Source organism: Chelonoidis abingdonii, chromosome 1, assembly GCF_003597395.2.
Source record: "Chelonoidis abingdonii isolate Lonesome George chromosome 1, CheloAbing_2.0, whole genome shotgun sequence".
NCBI lineage: Eukaryota > Metazoa > Chordata > Testudines > Testudinidae > Chelonoidis > Chelonoidis abingdonii.
Genome location: NC_133769.1, coordinates 164,776,001 through 164,798,209, shown reverse-complemented (window position 1 = coordinate 164,798,209; position 22,209 = coordinate 164,776,001). Strand labels below are relative to the sequence as shown.

Below are 22,209 nucleotides of genomic sequence, written 5' to 3'. Positions count from 1 at the left end.
CATTTAGAGGCTTTCTATGTGAAAGGGCTCACCGGAACAAACGTTTGAGAACCACCACTCTACACTTGTTTTCACAACAGAGAAGTGCCATGTGTGAAACAGAGCGACCATCTGAAGTGGAACTGGTAAGCTGGGGTGTGCTGCTTCTTTGGATACTGCAGATCTATGAATTCTGGGTGTCCAGCGGAAGAGGGGCTGGTCAGTCCAGGGGTAGGCTGGAGGGTTGAAGCACCTGCGATGCCCATGGAGATGGGGAGCTGACCCATGCAAGCAGGTACAGACAGCGCTAAGGGCAGGCGGCAGCGAGGTCCCTCAGCCTTGGGGACGCCAGAAAGCGCTGCAGTCCCCAGGGAGGGAGGGATGTGCCAACCGGGGCAGAGCTGTGGGCACCTGGGCCAGGTCGCAACGCCCGGAACAGGACTCAGGACCGCCCCCGCCTCCCTGCTCTGAGGGTTGGTTGGCACCGCAGAGACTTGCACGGCCCGTAGCGCGCGGCTGGGACAGGGCCCAACCCAGCAGCAGAGATTCCCAGCGCGCGCCCAGATCGCTGGGAGATGTTGGTTCCGGCTTCCCTGGGCCGTTGTCACGTGACTCCGCCCTCTCCCCGCCTCTTTTTCATCTTTCCATCTCCCTGGCACGCACCCAGGTAAGTGACCCCGGAAGCGGAAGTGCAGGTGGTGGGTTCCGGTTCCGGTGGTGCTGTTGCTGCGGGGAGGCCGGCAACCACCTTTTCCTTTTCTTCCCCGTCCCGGCCCCTCCCCCGGCTCCGCCATGTACCCCGTGTTCCAAAGCACCAGCCGCGACTTCACCTTCGGGCCCTGGAGACTCAACGCCGCCCGGACTCATATCATGAAATCGGCCCAGGCCGAGAGGTGGGGTCGCGGGGCGGGGGGTCGTGGCCGGTGATTCCATTTCCAGGCTGGATGGGGGCGGGAAGGGGATTACAGACCCGGCTCGGGTTTCACCGATCGGACCCTCCCTGGATGGGGGCCGGGGGCTGCCTGTGCTTGGTCAGCGGGTCCAGTCGGGCCGGGGAGCGCCTCCGACAGACGAAGTGGGTCTTCACCCACGAAAGCTCATGCTCCAAAACGTCTGTTAGTCTGTAAGGTGCCACAGGATTCTCTGCTGCTCCCACAGGTCTGCGTTGTAAACCTGGGCTCAGGCTGTGGTTTGAGCCCAAATCCCCCTGCTGCCCACGCTCAGGGAGAGAGCTCGCCCGTTGGTATAATTATACCACTCCCAAGCAGCGGCGGTAGCAATGTTGGCGGGAGAGCGTCTCCCGACGACATAGCGGTGTCCACACTGGTGCATTTGTTGGTAAAACTTATGTCTGTCATTGATGTGGATTTTTTTTTATACCGCTGACTGACAAATTGCTAATGTAGACATAGCCTGAGTCCCTAAGCATGGGTCATACAAACCTGGGTTTATAATGCAGTGTAGGCATATCATTACTGAGCAAGAGCTGAGTTTCTGGTAAGGTAATCTCCTCAAGAGGCACTGCAGAAAGATTTATTATTGAAAAAGAACTCCAATAAATGTAAGTCCCAAATGGCCATCAGCTGGGATCAAGAGTTTCTTTTGCATCCCTTGTGTGATACTGTGGAACATCTTTTGGTTTGAGAGGCAGGGATGTTTTTGGTTTCCTCTTCCTAAGGTATTCAGGGCTCTTGTGGATTCCTCAACTCAGGTTTTCTTACAAATGGACCACTCGCCTGTTCACACGTGGCAACAATTTCTGTTTCTATAAAGCAGTGGGGGAGACTGCTTCCTTCAAACCTAACATTCAGGTTTCAGACAAACTTTAAGTAAATATAAATATTTCAGACACATCAAGAGCAGATAGTATGAGCAAGATGCCATTTTTGCAGTCACTTTTCAAAGTAGAAGTGCATTGCATTTGTACAGTGCCCTGCACAATGGGTCTGTACCATGATGCAGTAAATTCTGAACTTGTTTAGCAGCAGGCATCTTTGATAGTTTGATATCTGTGGATCTCAAATCCTATGGTAAATTAAATCTGTCAGACTTACTTCGGCTCTTTTCAGTCTCTCGCCAATATGTGACTTTCAGTTTGTGTTGCATTTATTTTTGTGTGATTCATTTGTTTGTCATAAACTTATTTCTTAAAAAGCTCTTTTATGTAAGGCTGTGTCATGTTGAAAAAATGTTTGTTTTTTGTGAAGTCCTGAATGGACTATTTTATTTAATTGCATTTTGTAGCAAACTGTGTTGTAAATCCAGGCAGATGAAATCATAAAGTTTGGACACTATTTATCATAGTACCTAGGAGCCCTAGTCATAAAGCTGGACCCCATTGTGCAGAGCACTGTACAAATGCAATACCCCTGTACTTTGAAAAGTGACTGCAAAAATGGCACCTGGCTCATTCTGTCTGCTCCTGATCTGTCTTAACTTATAACTGCTTGCTTTAGTGACTAAAATAACTTTTACTGCATTTTTTATCTGATAGCTCTGCTCAATGATTACAGTTACAGAAGAGAGAGAGAGATGAATTCTTGTCTTTCTAATCCTTTTGTCTGCAGAGCAGATTCACCAGAGATAGTAATAGCTTGTCAGCTTGAGTGCTTCAATGTAGACACTTACTAAGGTGACAGGAGGGGTTCTCCAGGCACTGTAGTAAAACTGAAAGGCGGTAGTGGTGTCAGTGAAATAATACTTCCATTGATCTAGCTCTGTCTACACGGGAACTTAGATCAGCTTAAATACGTTGCTCAGGGGTGATGATCTAATTAGATCCAGGTCTTTGGAGTTGTGCTCTCGCTCTGCTCCAGCTCCAGGCAAAAACCTGCAGTTCCACTGCTCCAGAGCTGCTCTGCGCTCCAGCTCCAAGTGCCGCTCCAAAGCCCTGATTAGGCCAATCAGAAGTCGACAGTTGTGGCTGGTCTACTGTAGAAAATTTGAACTTCTCCATGTTTAAGAGATCTTCTGACAGTGTTGAGGAAGAGAGGAGACTATTGGAATGTTCTGTAGCGTGAAGGGACAATGATCACTCAAATTAAACTGCTTTTGGGCACAGTTACAAAGTCCTGCAAATGTAGATTGCAGCCTTATTGATTTAACTTCTTTGTCTGCATGCAGATTAGCTGATGAATTGCACATGCCTTCCCTCCCAGAAATGATGTTTGGAGACAACATCCTAAGAATTGAGCATGATTATGGCTTTGGAATTGAGTTCAATGCAACAGATGCTTTAAAGTGTGTAAATAACTATCAAGGTATGATTAAAGTGGCTTGTGCAGAGGAATGGCAAGACAGCAGGTGAGCACTGCAGTATTACCACAATACCAGGGTGAGCATTAATGTGATGGGTGATGGAGTGTGATATGGTGGCTAATGCAGAAGACTGGCAGCCAAGGCTCAGTCACTTAAGCTTTCTGTGCTTCAGTCTCCCCATCTGTAAAAGTGGGATAGTTATACTTGCCTGCTTCTCAGGAGTATTGTGGTTTACTTAACACTTGTAAAGGACTTGAGTTTGATTCTGCTTCCATTATAGTCAATAGAAAAATTCCTGTTGTGATTTGAATGTTGCAGGATCATGTCCTTTGACATCTTAAGGTGAAAGGTGCTATGCAAGTACAAAATGTTGCTATTGGAGGTTCCTTTTTGTAGAGCGTTTAGTCTTGATACAGAATTCTACTGTATATTTATCAAGTTAGCAGTGATGCTGGCAGTATATGAAGCGAGGCACAGAAGAATCAAAACTGTCCAAATGCTTAAGATGAAGTGGAGTATCGGTTTAATATCAGATACATTCTGCCAGCAGAATCCTTGGGTTGAGCAGGCAAACTTAAACTGTACAACACTTGACAACATTAAACTAAAGACTTCTGTCTAAAATCATATGAACGAAGCACTTATGCTATGGGAGTTGATGCTTGGAATGGTCTTCAAAATTACTAGGTAAGCATGGATATTGTCAATGAGAAGCAGTACTATATAGATGTGGCCTGACACTAGAGTCTTTGCACAGGCAAAACCACTATTTCCAGGAAGTTTTGGCTGTTTAAGGACTTCAGTGTTGGGACCAGAGTATATGTCTCTTGTATGTAGTATTGTAATGTTAAACACTTACTAAAAGTGTGGTATTTTGTCTTCCTTTGTTGAGGACTGAGGCTGAACACACGAAAGAAGTCGTTAAACCATATGATTGGACCTATACGACAGACTACAAAGGAACACTATTAGGAGATACTGTAAAGTTAAAAGTGAGTCTTATTTCATGAAATGATCATTGCATCACATTGTGTATAGATTTACTGAAAAACAGAGCATGCCTTCCAAAATAAGGTTACATAGTTTTGAAGAGATCTGTTTTCAAAGTGTAATTGGGGTTTATGGAGTCTTCAGTATTTTTTTCAGCAAATCACAGTTCACTTTGAGTAATGTTGAGGTTTTCTTTTTTATGTTTCTGAATTACATATAAAAATGCCCCCAAAGTCCCTTGTATTTGGAATATACGGCTGTGTATGGGGGTTCTTAATGCTTTTTGAGTTGCCACTGAAGTCCTGAACTCCCCAGATACATGAGCACCAAAGGTCTCCTGTAATTCTGTAGTACCCTAAGCATGCAGCGTGCCAGTTGGCTGTGATGTTGTACCCCAGATTTGGCTGTTAATCAGTGGTGCTGTGTTTACATACAGTAATAACTTGTGTTCCTACCTCATTTGTGACAACCTGTCCCCAATCATAACTAACCATTTTAAAGTAGCCCTGAAATATCCAGTGCATCTGCTTGATGTTAACAATTTAAAAAAAAAAAAATCCCTCAACCTCCTACCTCTACTAGGCAGATGAATTCTAGTTAATCCCCTAGCATTACTATAGTTATTTAAAAACCCTCAAACTCTTAGGTCCCTTTGGAATGAATTGTGCTATATAAATATAAAACTTCTCTTGTTGGCCAAATGGCACTTGGCTGGTACTTTTTCAGAGAGGGTAAGAATGATAGCTTTCAGTGTGTTCCTAGAACGAGAGGACCTGGGAAGTGAGAAGGATGCCCAAGTTTTCTGTGCTGTCAAGGAGAAGCATTTTTTATTATCTATCTATAAAAGATATTGATGTTCGTATAAGTTATGGAAGCTTACAATATTTATAACCAAAATACTATTCAGAAATATCGATTAATACATGTCCCACTGTCTGGCCTGGCTTATGATTATGACTGCCAACCTCAGGGCAGACTGACAAAAACAGGACACATATACCAAAATGGTGGTATGTTCTATAAATAGATTTCACCAAACCAGTGACAAGTATGAACTCCTGGATCACTATACCAGTCTTACAATGGAGTCACAGACAGTCCCCTTGGACTCTTCAGTCTATCTTGCCATCCAGTTAAGCTGGACTTAGTGATACATGATCATTTACACCAAAAATCACAAAATATTCAGTTTGCTTCCAGTCCCAAGAGGCAGGGCCGTAGCAACAAAGAACATGGCCCCCTCCGAACATATGTCCGGGGCCCCTTATCGAAAAAGTCAACGGCATATTTCGATGACTTTGTCGCATCTGAGATCACAAGATTCCAAGTGTGAGCTCCACATGGTACATACAAGGCACGGTCATTTATTTCTAGCATGCGGGCTTGAACTCCTTTATTCTTTCCTCTCATATTTGCGCCGTTATCATAAGCTTGGCCTCTCATGTCAGCAATGTCTATTCCTAAGTTGTTTGCCTTTTCAAGAAACGCTTCCAATAAGCCCTCGCCAGTTGTATCTATGAACATAAGAAAACCAACCAAAACGACTTCACGAATATTGACACCATCTTCGCCTTGCATGCAACAAGCGTAACACCACAAACATCTGTTCTTCATTGTGACACACTGGAAGTACAGCCAAAATAACTGATAAGATTTTGCTTTTTAAGCGTGCGCTATGTTGGTCTCTTGAATGTTACTGGACAAGTCTGAATCAGCTCGTTTTGGATCTTGTGGATGAGTATGAACATGTGTTCTCTGCCTCTTAATACATCTGTAAACGTTCGCTGAGGACAGTACATACTTGCAAGAATTTCAAACAGTCCCAAAGTTGCCATTCGAAGCGATCACCAAGGTTTTCATTACTTCTCGAATGCCAAGTTTCTTTCAGACAAGAATAATAACGACATCACCATTGCGTACAACATTTCTGCCAGAAATCTCTTCTTTCCGAAAGCCTGCAATTCGGTTGGTCATAGATAGTGCAATGTACAGTTTACTATGCTCTGATCGAGTTCAAACCATTTCACCATACAGTCTTGATGACCTTTGGCCTGTTTCATGCTGAGTGAAGTCTTTTTGACCAGGGCTTTCCAAGCAGATGTTCCACGGACGTACCAGTTATGTCAGCCAGTGCCAATAATTTACAACAAAACAAAAAATGGCATTCTTTCTACTGAGTTACATTAACCCTGAAGCTTCTTATTTTTTCTCGCATTTGCATGGTTCGAAGAAATGAGTACTTTTGAACCTCCGTCTTTCCTCGTTAAATGGAAATTTTAACTTTCTTCTGCGTGGTGGGCCACGTGCACATGTCACACACTTGGCCTGTCTAATTATAGACTGCCAATCTCTGGTCGTCAGTCAGTTGGTTCAGATTCAGACTTCTTTCCTGCCAGCAGGTGGAATATTGTCACAGTTTGTGTTGTAGAAACAACTGGCTTTCACCTTCGACTTGTTCACTTGAAGCCTTCTGAACGAATTCTCGCTGCTTAGCACTGTCCGTTATGTGGCTGTACCTGTAGTTGAATGGAGGCAAATACTTGACAACTTTGGAATTTTCTCAAGTTCCTTCTCGGCATCTTTTGCTGCCTTTCATTTACTAGCTCCGCTCTTATTCATTCTCTTAGACATCACAAAGCAGGCTTCTGTGTTGGAAACGATAAACTAAACAACTAAATTAATAACATTTATCTGCCGACCGCCATTATGAACGCAAATACACATTCTTTGAATGGGTCCAACTAAAATTCGAAACTGACCGACAGACAACTGATGTAGCCAATAGCATTATGATGTATCATAATGACTTCACGGTTTTGTCAGTAAAACCGACATGGATTGTGCAATAGCGTCAATAAATGTCACTTACCTAGTTATACCTTACATTTTTTTTTTGCCACTTTTAGGGGCCCCCTTCCTTGCGGGGCCTCCTCCGGTCAGAGGGTACGGAGGGCGCTCGCTACACCTCTGCCAAGAGGCCAATCATTTACCGCAGATCAGTTGGTACCCTAGATCTTACACCAAAGACAATGCGTGTAGCCAATCCTGTAAAAACTATCTAAAGGTTTTAAAAAAAAAAATGAGTTAGTTACAGGTTAAAGCAAGGAAACATACACGCACAAATAAGTTGCAATAAAAATCCCAAGAGTGACAGAGTTGTGATCTGTCAATTCAAAACAGGGCTTTGGAGCGGAGCACAGATCTGGAGCGCGGAGCAGCTCCAGAACATTGGAGCTGCGGGTTTTCGCCTGGATCTGGAGCGGAGCTGGAGCACAGCTCCAAAGCCCTGGTTCAAAATGTGTTTCAGGGCAGATCCAGAGGTAACCCCTGGTGATCTCTGGCTTCAGTTTAGTGTCCCTGACCCTGTGAGAGTTCAAACAGCAAAGAGATGGAAAGTTTTCATGTGTCTTTGGGCTTGTCTTCATGTATAGTGCTACAGCGACGCAGCTGCAGCGCGTTAGTGAAGACGCTACTGCATCGACAGGAGAGCTTTGCCTATTGGCATAGTTACTTCCTGAGAGACAGTAGCTGTGTCAGTGGGTCGGTATCACTGCATTGCTCAGGGGTTTGGATTGTTAAAGTTATACCATTATAGGTCTGTAGTGTCTACCTGGCCTTTATTTTATTTTATTTCCTTTGTTTGGCCTACAAGTCCATTGAATGACCTTCCTTGCATATGGCATTTCCAAGATGTGATAGGGCCATTCACCAGTCCTTTGTGTTGCAATGTTCCTTGATGGCCCATCTGATTTTGATGGTTCTTCTGGACAGGCTGGAGGGATCACTCTTCCCATAGTTCACAAGATTAGAGGAAACATTTTCAAAGTTATAAAGCAAAACTTACATACTTCCTGATAGTATGGAATGCAAACGTTACAAATATGATGAATTCATGCAGCAACTTACAAACAATCTATAGAATCTAAACACTAAATACATTCTTATAAGACTCATACCTATTTTAAGCAACACTAACACATAAATGAGCTGGTCTGGTCTCCAGCTATGAGTATGTTAGATCTTCGCTAATGCCTGCAGTGTTGGCAAGAGCTGGCACCTGGCGGCCAGCATCACAAATACACTCAGTACTTCCCCAGCTGTTTGAAATCTAGAACTTGAGACTTGAAATTAGAGGAAGGTTTCTAACCATTAGGGGAGTGAAGTTCTGGAACAGCCTTCCGAGGGAAGTAGTGGGGGCAAAAGACTTATCTGGCTTTAAGACTAAGCTTGATAAGTATATGGAGGGGATGTTATGACTGGGTAGTTTATTTGTACAATTTGCATTTTGGATATCGCAGCTATAATGTCTGCTCAATGGTCTGTGATGGGATTGTTTGATGGATGGGAAGCTGATTACTGCAAGAATCTTCTTGGTGCGGGTGGTGGTTGCAGCTCATGCTCAGGTTTAGCTGATACCCATTATTGGGGTCGGAGGAATTTTCCTCCGGGCGTTGCAAGGCTCCTGGACGGTTTTTTCGCCTCCTCGCCAGCGTGGGGGCAATGGGTTGTTGCTGGTGGATTCCTGCAGCTGAGGGTCTTCAGATCTCAATTTGCAAGATTTCAATAACTCCAGTCGAGGTTCGGTGTTATAAATGTGTATGGGTAGGGTTTTGTGGCCTGCCTTGTGCAGGAGGTCAGACTAGATGATCATATTGATCCCTTCTGACCTATGAGTCTATGAGTCTATGAGATGCTAAATTTCACTTGAAAAAAAGTAAGACCCATGCTCAGCCAGCCTCAATCTGCAAGATGACAGCTCATGGGAAATCCTAAACTTTGGGTTTCTTGTCTTGTTTGGCCATGTTTCCTCTTGGAATATTTAGCTTTTAGCAATCTTTTTCTATGAGAAGCTCAGAGACCTTTGACTGAGCACCACAGAAGTAAAGCTGTATTAAACCAGGGAGTTGAAGAGTACAAGGTTTTCAGCAGAACACGTAGTCTGCAGATATCTTATGCCAAGTTATGCTAGCGAGACAAGGTGGGTGAGATAATATCTTTTGTTCGAGCAACTTCTGTTGGTGAGAAGAGCTCTGTGTAAGCTTGAAAGCTTCTCTCTCTCGCCAAGAGAAATTGGTCCAGTAAAAGTAATTACCTCACCCACCTTGTCTCACTAATATCCTGGGACCAACACTGCTACAACCACACTGCCAAATTTTGCTAATTATTCTTAAACTTAATTTTCCTAGGTTGTTCCTACAACTGATCACATCGATACAGAGAAATTGAAAGCCCGGGAACAGATTATGTTTTTTGAAGAAGTTCTGCTGTTTGAAGATGAGCTTCATGATCATGGCGTTTCAAGCCTGAGTGTGAAAATAGTGAGTTTAATCACTTCCTATGTACATAATCTCACCTGCGCACCTCCCCCCCCCCAATCATCTCTAAGTTGAAGTTAAGGTAAAGTAAAAAGCAGACTTAATGTGTTATAGGTTTGGTTAAAACTCATTAAATTGATGAGTTGAGCAGCAGGCCTTCTTTCAGGTTAAATGTAAGACAATTGTGGCCTCCAAGACAAAGGCACACCCAAGGTCACACAGGAGTTCTAACTATGTTGGTGGAGGGGGATTTTTAAACTGAGTACTGATTTTGGAGTAAGAGAGGAGTGTTTTGTGGATGCGGGGAGAGAGCGAGACACGCACACAGAAGCAGAGAGAGAGAATGGTGAGCAGACATAGCCTGGAACCACATTAGTGTGGCTCTGCGACATGCTGAGAGGAGAGGTTTTGGGTCAGAGTACTAGCTGAAAGTTTGGTTTTGTGAGCAAAGAAACAGTCTCCTTTTTTGTTTCTGTGGGGTTTTTTGTTTTGTTTTGTTTTGTTTGTTCCTCTTGCATTTGAAGAAACAGGACTTTGTACATTGTTTGTAAATAAACAAAAATACCAGACTCCATCATGAGTGTTTTCTCCCAACGGGAACAACCCACAGATCCCTGAACTTTCACAAGCTGTTTGGATCCAGAGTGGTAATAGTGCAATAAACTAACATTTAAAAATTCCTTCAGTGTAAATAATCAAGGTGGTTTTAGTGTTACAGGTAAGGAACATTTTCTAAAGGGGATTTACCTTGCCTCTGTCCCTCTATAATAACAAGCTTGCTTCTGCAGTTTCTCACCTGCTTCACAAGGGGAGTTGAGGATTAATTGACTGAAATTTGTAAAGCACTTTGTGAGTACTGTAGAAGCGTGTATCAATTACTAGCAACATCCTAGTGTTCATTCTTTTGTTACAAAATCCTGGGAGCCTGTTAAATGAATAGGATGGGATCTATCCCCACTGCCTGGGTTCAAGGGGTGTGTCTATACTGCAGTTGGTGGTGTGCTTGCCAGCCCAGGTAGAGAGAGAGAGACACTTGCCCACTAGAAACAACAGAATGGCGATGGCAGCATGAGCAGGAGCTTGGGCTAGCCACCAGAGCACGTACCCAGAGGGCTGGGTGTGACTGTACTTGTGTGGCTAGCTCAAACTGCAGTCTGTCATTGCAGCCACACTGCTATTTTTAGCATGCTAATATAAACCGAGTTAGTGCATGTCTCTCTACTGCTGGGAAGCACGCTCACAACTGCAGTGTTGAATTACCGTGGGGGGTGAGGCCTGTCTTATGTGATGGCCTGGATCGTAATATTGAGGAGTTATGTCTGTTTAGGAGACATTTAATGCCCCAACTGGCCAGTATATTTAAAATAAGGGTTTTTTTGTATTTCTTTCTGAAAACATAATCTTGTAGAAGAAAAGGATATTGGTATCAGAGGTTACAAAGAACAATCTTTCCCCCTGTCACTGCACTAGGCAGGGCAGGATCATTATAAATGTTATGTAACAATCTGTTGAGTGGTGTTCATTATGTACATTGGTATTTTCTCAAATCTTTTGAGGCAACTATAGGAAATCATTAGGCACAGACCTTGACTGCACCATTTAAAGATCACTGGCTCCTATTCAGTTGTGGAGCTCCAGTGGAACTTATACTCTTCACAAGACCATGGCTTGGAACAGTCCGAGCGCTCCTAGCACTAGTGGTTCTGAACTTCTGGGCTAAATAGCTGCATATTTTACAGTAAAATGTCGTAATGTATTCAGTTAAACATCTGGTTTTTTTGCAGAGAGTAATGCCTTCCAGCTTCTTTGTGTTGTTGAGGTTTTTCTTGCGAGTTGATGGTGTACTTATCAGGATGAATGATACAAGACTTTACCATGAGGTAAACACCTAATATCCCCGAGGTCTGTTTTATGTTCCACTTGGCAGAATATGGCCTGTACAGTGTTACTGTCATTGTATGCAGTGATGTTGTAGTGGTGTCCATCCCAGGACATTAGAGAGACCAAGTGGGTGAGGTAATATCTTTTATTGGACCAGTTTATCTTGGTGAGAGAGACAAGCTTTTGAGCTTACACAGAGCTGTTCTGCAGGACTGGGAAACTAACTGAGAATAGCACAGCTAAAATGAGTAAGTTTCCCAGACTTACAGAAGAGCTCTGTGTGAGCTTAAATGCTTCTCTCTCACCAACAGAAGTTGATATGATGAAAGATATCACCCCACCTACCTTGTCTCTCTAGTGTTACCTTCTGTCAGAAGAATTGCAGAAGTCGCACCAATGCTGGCTGATGTTGGGTTAGGGAAAGTAGAGGCTAGCTGAACTGAACTTCAAATTTATTATTTTATGCATGTTTATTACGGTAATGCCCAAGGACCCACTAGGAGTGGAGCCCCATTGTGCTAGGCACGGTACAAACACAGTAGCAGACAGTCGACCTGAAGAGCTTACAGTCTAAACAGACAAGACAGACGAAGGGTAAGGGAAAGAAGTAGAACATACAAAGTGAATGATATGATTTTGTTCTCTATGCTAATTGCTCTTAACTTCCAGGCATCTCCTGGTGGCTTGTTGTGGCTCACAGCAGCATTTACTTATCTCATTTGTTCGTGTATCTTACATACTTTTCCAGTTTTTGAGGAGGGACTAAATTTTAGTGACTTGCATATAGAACTGAGTCAGAATTCCCAGTTCTCTGTCTGACTCATGCTGTGATTTTGGGGAAGTTGGTTTTTCTCTGCTTTAATTTCTTATCTCTAAAATGTGGATAACTTACCGAATAAATGATATTGAATTTTTATTGCTGTCTGGAAAGCACTTTGAGATGCTTGGATAGTATGTGCTTTAGAGGTCTCTTTTTCCTTTACTACTTCATTAAACCAGGTAGAAAGCTATATGACTACCGGGACTGGCTAGCTCATGGATTCTCAAACTGGGGATCAGGACCCCTCAGGGGGTCACGAGGTTATTACATGGGGGGTCATGAGCTGTCAGCCTCCACCCCAAAGCCCACTTTGCCTCCAGCATTTATAACAGTGTTAAATATAAAAAGTGTTTTTAATGTATAAGGGGGGTCGCACTCAGAGGCTTGCTATGTGAAAGGGGTCGCCAGTACAAAAGTTTGAGAACCACTGGGCTAACTGTTGCTGCAAGGGTACTGGTTATATGTGTACTGCTCAGTACAAGACATAATTCAGCATTATTTTGTGCAGCCATTTGAGTCACATGCACATAGTGACTGGCTCCATGGCAGGCAGATCATTCTGGAATAAAAGACAGTCTGCTGTGGAAGTCAAAATCCACTGTACTGTAGCTACAAATTCAGATATTGCCTTGAAGTCTGAATTTTCTGCTTCTCAAGTCATACAGCTCCTCAGACCTGTAACCATGCATTTGGAGGAGAAGGAAACTTGCGATGGTGAGGCACCTGAGGCATCTAAATTTGACCCCTTCTTCAGTATTTAAAAGTAGGCTGCTATATTCTGCTGCTTCTTCCCTGTCTCTGTTGTTGAAAAATATCCTGTTGCCTTGTTGCTCTATGGCTGATTTCTGGAGAGTGCAATTTTTGTGACACTGTTGCCAGACCAAGGTGCAAGAAACCCCTAAGATTGCACTTGAGCCGCAGCATCCCATGAAACAAGATCAGGGCACTTCTGGGATGAACATGAGGTATTGTTTGTTCCTCTCTTCAGTGCCATTGATGATGCCAATAACTGGGCTTCAGCTGAGCAGAGATTAACAAATATATTAAATCATAGTTCTTGTTTTGCAGATAAATGACTGCTGGGAGATAGATTGAAATTACTAAACTTCATTTTTTTCCCCACAGTAAACTTAAATCCTAGTCTCTACACTGAAAAATCTTTAGCCAACAAAATCCAGATGTATTCAAATTCAGTTTATTTACAAAGTTCAGTTCATGGAATAGTAGAGAATATATTTTTTGTAACTCTTTTCTCTCTTATTAGGCTGACAAGCCCTACATGTTACGGGAATACACATCTAAAGAAAGCAAAATTTCAAGCTTAACGGTAATGCATTTTAAACATGTTTTTTCCATGTATACTAGCTTCAGTGTCTTATGTCTAGTGTAGAAAGTGCCATATCTGGTCAGAGCTCTGCTTGTTTAGCCTGGACCTGAAGAGAGGCAAAACTCCTCCTGACTATTGTGCAATGCTATTTGGAGGAAGATTGATTCTTGGCCCTTGTCAATAATCAGTGCATAAGATGAGACGTGGTACTAGATTACTCTTCATCTTTGTTTGAATAGTTATAAATATTAGGTTATTAATAGAATTATTCATGCACAATTTAAGACCCCTTGATCTCCTGTGGCAATTAATTCTGCCGGCTAGTGGTTGCCTACCCTGCTAGCAATATTTGAGGTCTGTTTACTAGCATAGACTGATGCAGACTGGCTGATGCAACTACTATAATTAGCCTTTAAAACTGAAAGGCCTATGGTCTTATGCTACTAAAGTGCATTTGTACAATAGTATAAGCGTTCAGAGAGAGCTGCAAGACTGAGTTCTTAGAGATAGGAACTAAGAGTTGGGAGTACTGAGTTCTATTCTTGACTCCACCACTGACTCATTGTGGGACCTGGAACAAGTCACTTAATGTGTCTCTGCCTCATTTTCCCCATCTGTAAAATGAGGCTAATGCCACCCTAATTTCTGGGGGGATTTCTGGGGCTTTTTTATAAAACATTGGATATCCTTAAAAGTAGGGGATTTTGCTATAAGAATGACCCTTTTTTATTCAGCATACTGTATATGATCCCTGCATATCTGAATTAAATCTGTTTAATGACAGAATGTTAGTTTGTGTTGTAGAGTCCACATAGCTAGCGGAATGAGCTGGATACTGTTCTGCCACATTCTTCAAAATGATCATCTGAGCTACAGAATCTGTATTACTGGTCATGATAAAGGGACAGAGCACAAATGGATTTCTCTAGTTGAGTTTGCAAAGCTATACCTGTTAGGAAGAAATCAGCTTTTGACTTGTAAATTGGGAACATCGGATCTAAAATGCATTCAGAGAAAGTAGTATGAACCCCAGCATGTTACATTAAGAGCCAGTTCGAAATTCAACAGCACTGTGCTTTGGTAAAAGCCTGAACAGGTTGCAACGTGGGCTGCATTCTAGCAACTTTTGAGTAATCTTCCAGGTTGTAAGTTACTTTAAAAGGCTTGAAGTCAGTGTTCTCAGAATAACTCTCCAAATGTCTGTAAGTAACGAGGCAGTGTAGTCTTTGGAAGCACCTATTGAGAAGAGAGAGTTTGTAAAATGCCACTTTCGTTGAATTGTCTGGTTTTAATTTAAGATGCTTGAATGCAACACTTCTTAACACTTAGAATTAATGTATTTCTACTCTGAAAATGCAGGGTTTTTTGGTAGTTTTGTTTACTGAACAGATTGATTCCCTGTGTGTATTCAGAATTCTGTCTGCTGACTTCAGTGTCTAAAACTTTTACTTGTAGCTGTATTGGGCTCTTCAGAGCTAAGAGGAAGTGCATTGACATCAACAGAATTGTTGATATGCTAGTCTGTTACACCTGAGCTATTCCATTGAAGATGTTGGAGTCATTGGGAGACATTAAACATTGGACTCCACAATACCATTTTCAGCCACTTTTTGGAGCACAAATTCAGTTTAAAAAATACAATCAGTTTAAAAAAGTGAAATGTAGTTATGAGTACCCCGCAGTTGCCCCTGACTGTCCCTGCCAGTTTTTATGGTCTTAGTTATATTTTTCTATTAAATGTTTTTGTTCTGAAAGACTCACAGGGAGAAGGAAAACTGAGTGTACACAACATGCAGTTAAATGCATAAAGTACGTTGAATAAATAGTTGTCTGATCTTGTGTGTTAACTGTAATCAGTGAATATTTCATACAGATGGGAGTTTAAGTTGACTGGTTCCCTGTAAACATTGCTTTGAAAGTTTTCCTTTGTCTCTTGATTTATTTCTAACTAAAATATTTACTCCTTAGCATGTTCCACCCTCCCTGTTCACGGAGCCTAATGAGATCGCTCAGTATTTACCTGTAAAGGAGACTGTTTGTGAGAAGCTAGAATTCCCAGAGAAGTTGGATCCTGAGCCTACAGCCTCATCAGAAAGCACATGCATGGAATCTAAATAAATGTGACTTTATGTGGACTTGAAATGAGCCCTCTTCTGGAGATCATATGATCACTTGACCATTACCACTGGGGTAGTTTCACTATTTATGGGCTAAAGATCATTTGTTTGGCTAATTTTTCTGTAGCCTTAAGGGGGCAAAAAGCTCATTTCAGAAAGGTTTCACTAATGTATATATTGTCCTTTTTTTAATTATTATTATTTCAAACCTGTGTTTGGAATTAATGATAGACTGGTAACAAACAGGAGAATTGCCTTGGAGAATAAACCTCTCCCATGAATAGCTGTTTTTGTTCTGTTTTGAGCATTTGGCAGCTATATTGCCTAAACCGTCAACCGCTAGCACCCTGGATCAAGAATTTTGGCTCTTGGTACCGAGAAGCTAGTGTAATCCACAAAACTGAGCAGTTTTTAACAACTCTATGTAGAATTCTTCTACAATAAAAGGTTTTGTTCCCTGTGATGTATATGATTGACCTTCTGTTGTACATTAGAGATTTTGCTTGGCTCCCCTGGGTATAAGCTAATATACAAGTTAGGTAATTTCTCTGAATTTTAATCCTAGACATTTTATTGGAGGATATTTATTCTTCCCTCCATGAATAGCTTTAAAAAGCATTACAATTTCAGACACATTATAAAGATATCACCTTGTTCGGGAGCTATTAACTTAGAGCAGGGAAATGGCTTGAAGTTAACAGAAGCCCACACAATGGTAAGTTTATAAAGTACCAATTCACCTGATATCTAGTGGGGCTGGACTGTCTGACAACACTAATCTGGCTCTTACTACATTAGCAGCACACCTAATCCAAGTATCTAGTCATTAAAATGCATTCTACTGCATTGACTTCCCAGCCAGCACCCCATTTAGTTGGTTGTGGCCTGACAATCAAACTGCTAAGTCCCAGGTATTTCAATTCCTAAAGGGTTGAGGTATTGGTTTTTTGAGACTGAAGTTTCCCTAGCTTTAAAGGGACACTGTCAAATATGCTAGGCCTGAAATTTAGGTTTTATTTCTTAAATCCTACAAATCCTAATAGATTAAAAGTGCATTTGTGTGTATATTCATGCGTCTGTTCCAACACAATTTACACCTTTGTGGATTTAAACATTTACTCTATGTAGTCATGAAACCTAAACACATAAATGTCATTATAGCATGAGAACCAAGAACCTAAAGTGACAAATCTGGTTTCATGGCCATATTGAATGAAGTGCAAGAATTAAGTGCAGGTGATGACAAAAAAGTAAATCTTAAGTGTTAAACTGACTTAATATTCCATGATGGTGGCAATAGTTCAGATGAGGGAAGAAAACTTTTAATCTTATTAAGAAATGTATATATTCTAATTCTTCTCCGCATCAAAATATGCAATTTAGAGTTGATGAATAGTGATAAAATGTTTCACAAAAAATTAAGAAAACCATTAAGACTTGAAAGAATGAAAGCTGTTTTGGTTTAAGATGACACTGAATTTTAGAAAGAGCTTCTGCCATGATAGTGATGGCAGGTGTCTTTCTGAAGATTGGCTTCACTAGTGCTGTAAGGCAGTATGGTCTAATAGAGTGGGTATGGGGCTGAAAGACAGGAACTCCTAAGCAGTAGTCCTGGCTCTGCCACAGATTCACTGTATAGCAATGAGTAAGCCACCTAACCTTTCTGTGCCTCTGTTTCCCATCTATAACATGGGGGTAATACATTCCCACCTCACTGGATTTGTGAGGATTCATTTGTAAAGTATTATATCAGTGCAAAGTATTCCTGAATCACCTGCAGCCTTACATTTGGAAAAGACTAGCATGCAACACAAACATATTAAATGGTTTACTATCAGTTTGATTCAACTAGAGAAGAGGACTGAGTTTAAAATATAACTAACTACTCAAAGAGCTAGCTAATTTCCAGGTAGATATTACCCAGAGACATCTAGACTGTGGGATGACTGAATATGTGACCACCGAGAGGCAGGTAAACCCTCATATGCAAAAATCCCAATTTATTCTTTCTCCAGCACTAGGCCCCAGCTACCTCCAAGCTGCTTCTCCCCGCACTTGGTTCCTAGTCAAGCCCCCCATACCTAGATAGAGTGAATCTGGCAGGAAAGGAATTTGACATGGAAGCAGGCACAGTAAATTAATTTGGGGAAACACATTCAGGTCTCATTCAGTGAGGGGGGAAAAGAAAGCAAAGGATGGGAACAACAGTGAGCAAAGAGGGAGGGCCATTGCGGGTAAGTAAATCTTACTGCATTCTTTATTTAAGGCATATACCATTTTAGATGTCTCTTAAGAGGCTTAAAAAAAATCAGATATTTTGGCGTTGTGGTTGGTAGTGATGGAGAGGAGAGTTGGGATGCTGGTAACATTGGAAACATACCTGTGTCCTTGCTCAAAATACTTTGGTTCAGGTTTGGTCAGTGATAATGTTCAGCTCCATCACACTGAGGCAGGATGGAGGAGAAAAATCCACATAGTCCATGTCTATTATTGAGAAGGGGTGTATTGCACGTTTAGCATATATTGTGTGTCATAGCCATTCCATTACTGCTTCCAGTGTTTTTGTGATTTGTTTAAAACAGAGCTGTGAAGTTCGCACTTATCTCTGAATATGTACACATCTGAGATCCATCTTTTTTGACTACCATGCATTTAAATGGAACGTGCACCTTGGAGAAATCACAGGATCCTATTAGAAAGTTATACTTCCCTGCAAAATAAAATGCTGTATGGGGTTTTTTTCTTGTCACTCTAAATGTGTTATGTCGTGTAAATACACAAAAGGCTGTGAAATCGGTGTATTGGATGCTGCTCAGATACAAGCTTCCCAGAGGAAAGAAGCCAGTGCCAGTCTTACGTGATATGCACAGGTTGTATGCCTCAGAGGGATGGAGGATGTGCTTCTCTGGCAATTTTGTGGTCAGCTTAATATGTGATGGTCTATATTTGTAGTTGTCTATCACTAAATAAAATGTATGCAACATTTTATAGTTCTGTCAAAGTCTGAGTTTTATTAGAAAAACGTAAAAGGAATAACCGTATACTTGGATGATATATATTAGACCTTTTTTCAGATACTTGTATCTCATGATACACCATTTTAGATATGAAAACAAATAGGGGAGCATTTCCCAAAGTGCTGCTATGTAAGGAGGGGAACCCAAAGGCCTAGCTGGAGGGGCAAGAAAGATGTATGAACTAAGATAGCTAAACCTCAAACAGCCCATGGCAGGTTGAAGGCAGGATGTGATTGGTTTAATTTTTCTAAAGCAAGTGCATGGGCTCGGGTTTCAAAAGTTTGGGAAGTACTGTATTAGAGTATAACTTTCAGAGGTGATGAACACTCCTGGCTTCCTTTGAAGTCAGTCTGAGCTGGAATTCTTAGCACATCTGACTCTTTCCACTCTCCAAGAACTGATGCAAACTGTGTATACGTGTTGAAATTTAAAACTCACTTTAGTGCTAAATGTTCAGGAATAACACTGAAACTAAAGCAGTCTGAAGAATCACAGTACTGCATCTCTCAGGGAATCTTGAAAAAATTAGGGCTGTCAAACGGTTAAAGAAATTGTGAGATTTAAAAAAATGTGATTAATTGCAGTGTTAAACAATAGTAGAATATCATTTATTTAAATGTGGATATTTTTCTACATTTTCAAATATATTGATTTCAATTACAACAGAATGCAAAGTGCACAGTGCTCACTTTATTACAAATATTTGTAGCATAAAACATAAATAGTATTTTTCGATTAATCTCATAGAAATACTGTAGTGCAATCTCTTTATGGTGAAAGTGCAATTTACAAATGTAGATTTTTTTTTACATAACTGCACTTGAAAACAAAATAATGTAAATCTTTAGAGCCTACAAGTCCACTCAGTCCTCTTCCTTGTTCAGCCAATTGCTAAGACAAAACAAGTTTGTTTACATCTATGGGAGATAATGCTGCCCGCTTCTTCTTTACATTGTCACCTGAAAGTGAGAACAGGCATGTTTAGAATATCTAGCACGTAAATACCTTGCAATGCTGGCCACAAAAGTTCCATACAAACATCTGTTCTCGCTTTCAGATGAAATAAATAAGAAGTGGGCAGCATTATCGCCCATAAATGTAAACAAACTTGTTTGTCTTAGTGATTGGCTCAACAAAAAGTAGAACTGTGGGCTTATTGGCTCTAAAGTTTTACATTGTTTTGTTTTGGAGTGCAGTTATGTAACAAAAAATCTACATTTGTAAGTTGCACTTTCAGAATAAAGAGATTGCACTGAAGTATTTGTATGAGGTGAATAGACAAATACAGTTTTTCATTTTTGCAAATATTTCTAATCACAAATAATATAAAGTGAGCACTGTACACTTTGTATTCTGTGTTGTAACTGAAATCAATACATTTGAAAATGTAAAAAAAATTCAAAAATATTGATGATAAATTTAAATTGGTATTCTATTAATGTTTAACAGTGTGATTAAAGCTGCAATGAATTGATTAATTTTTTTAATTGAGTTAATTTGTTTTGCGTTAATCGCCTGAGTTACCTACTGCAATTAGTTAACAGCTCTAACAAAAAAAAAAATCCAAACAAGACAAAACACTGCCTGTCTACTGCTGGCTTCATGTCTGAAGAAAATTACTGGATGGTAATTAAATTAAAAAAAACAAAACAGGAAGTCCATGAGGGCTCTGAAAAAGCTACACAGTACTGAAGATACAATTCTTGCTTTACATGTCTATGGATGTACTTTCATGTCTGTGCAGATCATGAATGTTTGAAGCTAGTTTGTCTGGCACAATGTTGTCACTTATACATGCCCTGTTTTGTTGCCCTAGTTGAATTTCCCAGTGCCACAAACCGTTTTTAGAATGAGTGGAATATCCAATGAGCTGTTTGAAGAATGAGTCTAAAGTCTTGGAAGATAAGGTATAATTTTTTAAAAAATGAAAAATGAATGTTTTCATCAGAATATACCTATAATTACTGCGCAGAAACTGGATCTGCACTTCCAAGGGTGTAATCTTACTTATTTCTGTCCAGAGCTATGAAGAAATTGCTCGTTGCACCGGTGTTTTGGTGGGTTCTTGAACTGATGTTAGTACAAACCGTAAAATAATTTGTTTGGTGTAATTGAAGTTATTAAATGCTTTGACATTTTTAAGTCATGTACTTGTTAAAATAGTGCAACTTGACATTTTCAAAGTTTAGCACTGTGGAATATTCTTAATGGAATTTACAATTCCAAATTGAAGAAATGTTTCCAAATGCATTGTTTGCAAAACAGAGAGAAGAGAGCAGTGTCATTATGAAAGCATGTATATTGCTGTTCTTGTATTAATAGCTTACAGCATATTTAGTAACTAAGTGCCTGATCTTGTGCTCTTGAAATCAATGGAAATTTTATGATTGACTTCACTGGGTGCAGGAGCTAGCCCTATGTGTTACCATCTTTTGCATACTAGGGCCTGATCCTGCAAACACTTCTGCACATCTATATGCATGTGAATAGTGCATAAAGCATGAACTAAAAAATTTGCTGGAGCAGGCCAAAAAGGCAACTATGGTTGCGTATAGTCTCAATGTTTCAAGTCTTCAATGATCTTGCTATATAAAGAATTGATATTCTGGAAGCTCAGTAAAAAACCTTCTTAAGCATTAGCTAAATAAAAGAGGAAAGCAAATACGTACCCAAAGAAAGTAGTGAAGAAATGAACAGAACACTGTTTTTTGGAGTTTTTTAAAGTTGATTAGAAATAAGACACTATGTACAATGGTGGTTTTTAAACAATAGTGGATCAGGGAGAAAACTTAAAAAGGTGAATATGCTCCATTTTAAGAAAAATAATAAAATAGAACTTGCGTTTATATAGGTACTTGACATGCTATTTATATTATTTTGTAGTAATAGATCACCTGAAATATGGCTGAAGAAATGTGAGTGGACCCTTTTGTGCAGGAGAATGACTTAAGAAATGTTGCCAAATCCAAGCATTCAAAAATCATGATGCAGGTGCCCTAAACCAGTGAGATTGACTTTAAAAATACGATATTAAACATAATAAATGTTTGCTGCTTTTTTCATTTGTGTTCTGTTTTTTGAGCCTTTGGATTAGACTTCAGTCCCATTCCCCAGCATTTCTCCACAATGCTAATGTCTAGAAACTTTTTAAATGAAAGTTCAGATTCTCACAATTCCGGGAGCTGGGGCTTTAGGGAAAGCACCAAATATTGGGAGATTTGCCATAAAAGCATGAGCTGGCAATGCTGTGTTGGAGGCTGCTCTGATTGGCAGTGTGAGTGTGTAAAAAGGAGCAGCAGGCCACAAGTGAAGGCTGATGCCTCGCTAGTAGCTGCCTTGGCCTAGGAGGCAAGTGCCACAAGGGTCTAACAACACCTTTGAGCAGAGAGGCCAATACAAACTACAGTTCCCAGCACGCACTGCGCGAGCGGCTCGGGACTACATCTCCCATCATGTACTGCGCCGGATTAGCCGCGGGGTTGGCTAGAAACAGGCGACTTCCTTG

At 40.9% G+C, this 22,209-nt stretch overlaps 1 protein-coding gene across 1 annotated transcript; it reads left to right on the top strand.

The window, feature by feature from the left end:
* The first annotated feature begins 670 nt into the window (after nt 1-670).
* Nucleotides 671-18,677, top strand: TIPRL (TOR signaling pathway regulator). Its single transcript, XM_032791016.2, has 7 exons — nt 671-872; nt 3,103-3,282; nt 4,130-4,229; nt 9,414-9,545; nt 11,327-11,422; nt 13,508-13,570; nt 15,539-18,677. Exons 1-7 carry the CDS (start codon nt 772-774, stop codon nt 15,686-15,688), a joined length of 822 nt encoding a protein of 273 aa, XP_032646907.1. The 5' UTR covers nt 671-771; the 3' UTR covers nt 15,689-18,677.
* The last annotated feature ends 3,532 nt before the right edge of the window (nt 18,678-22,209 follow it).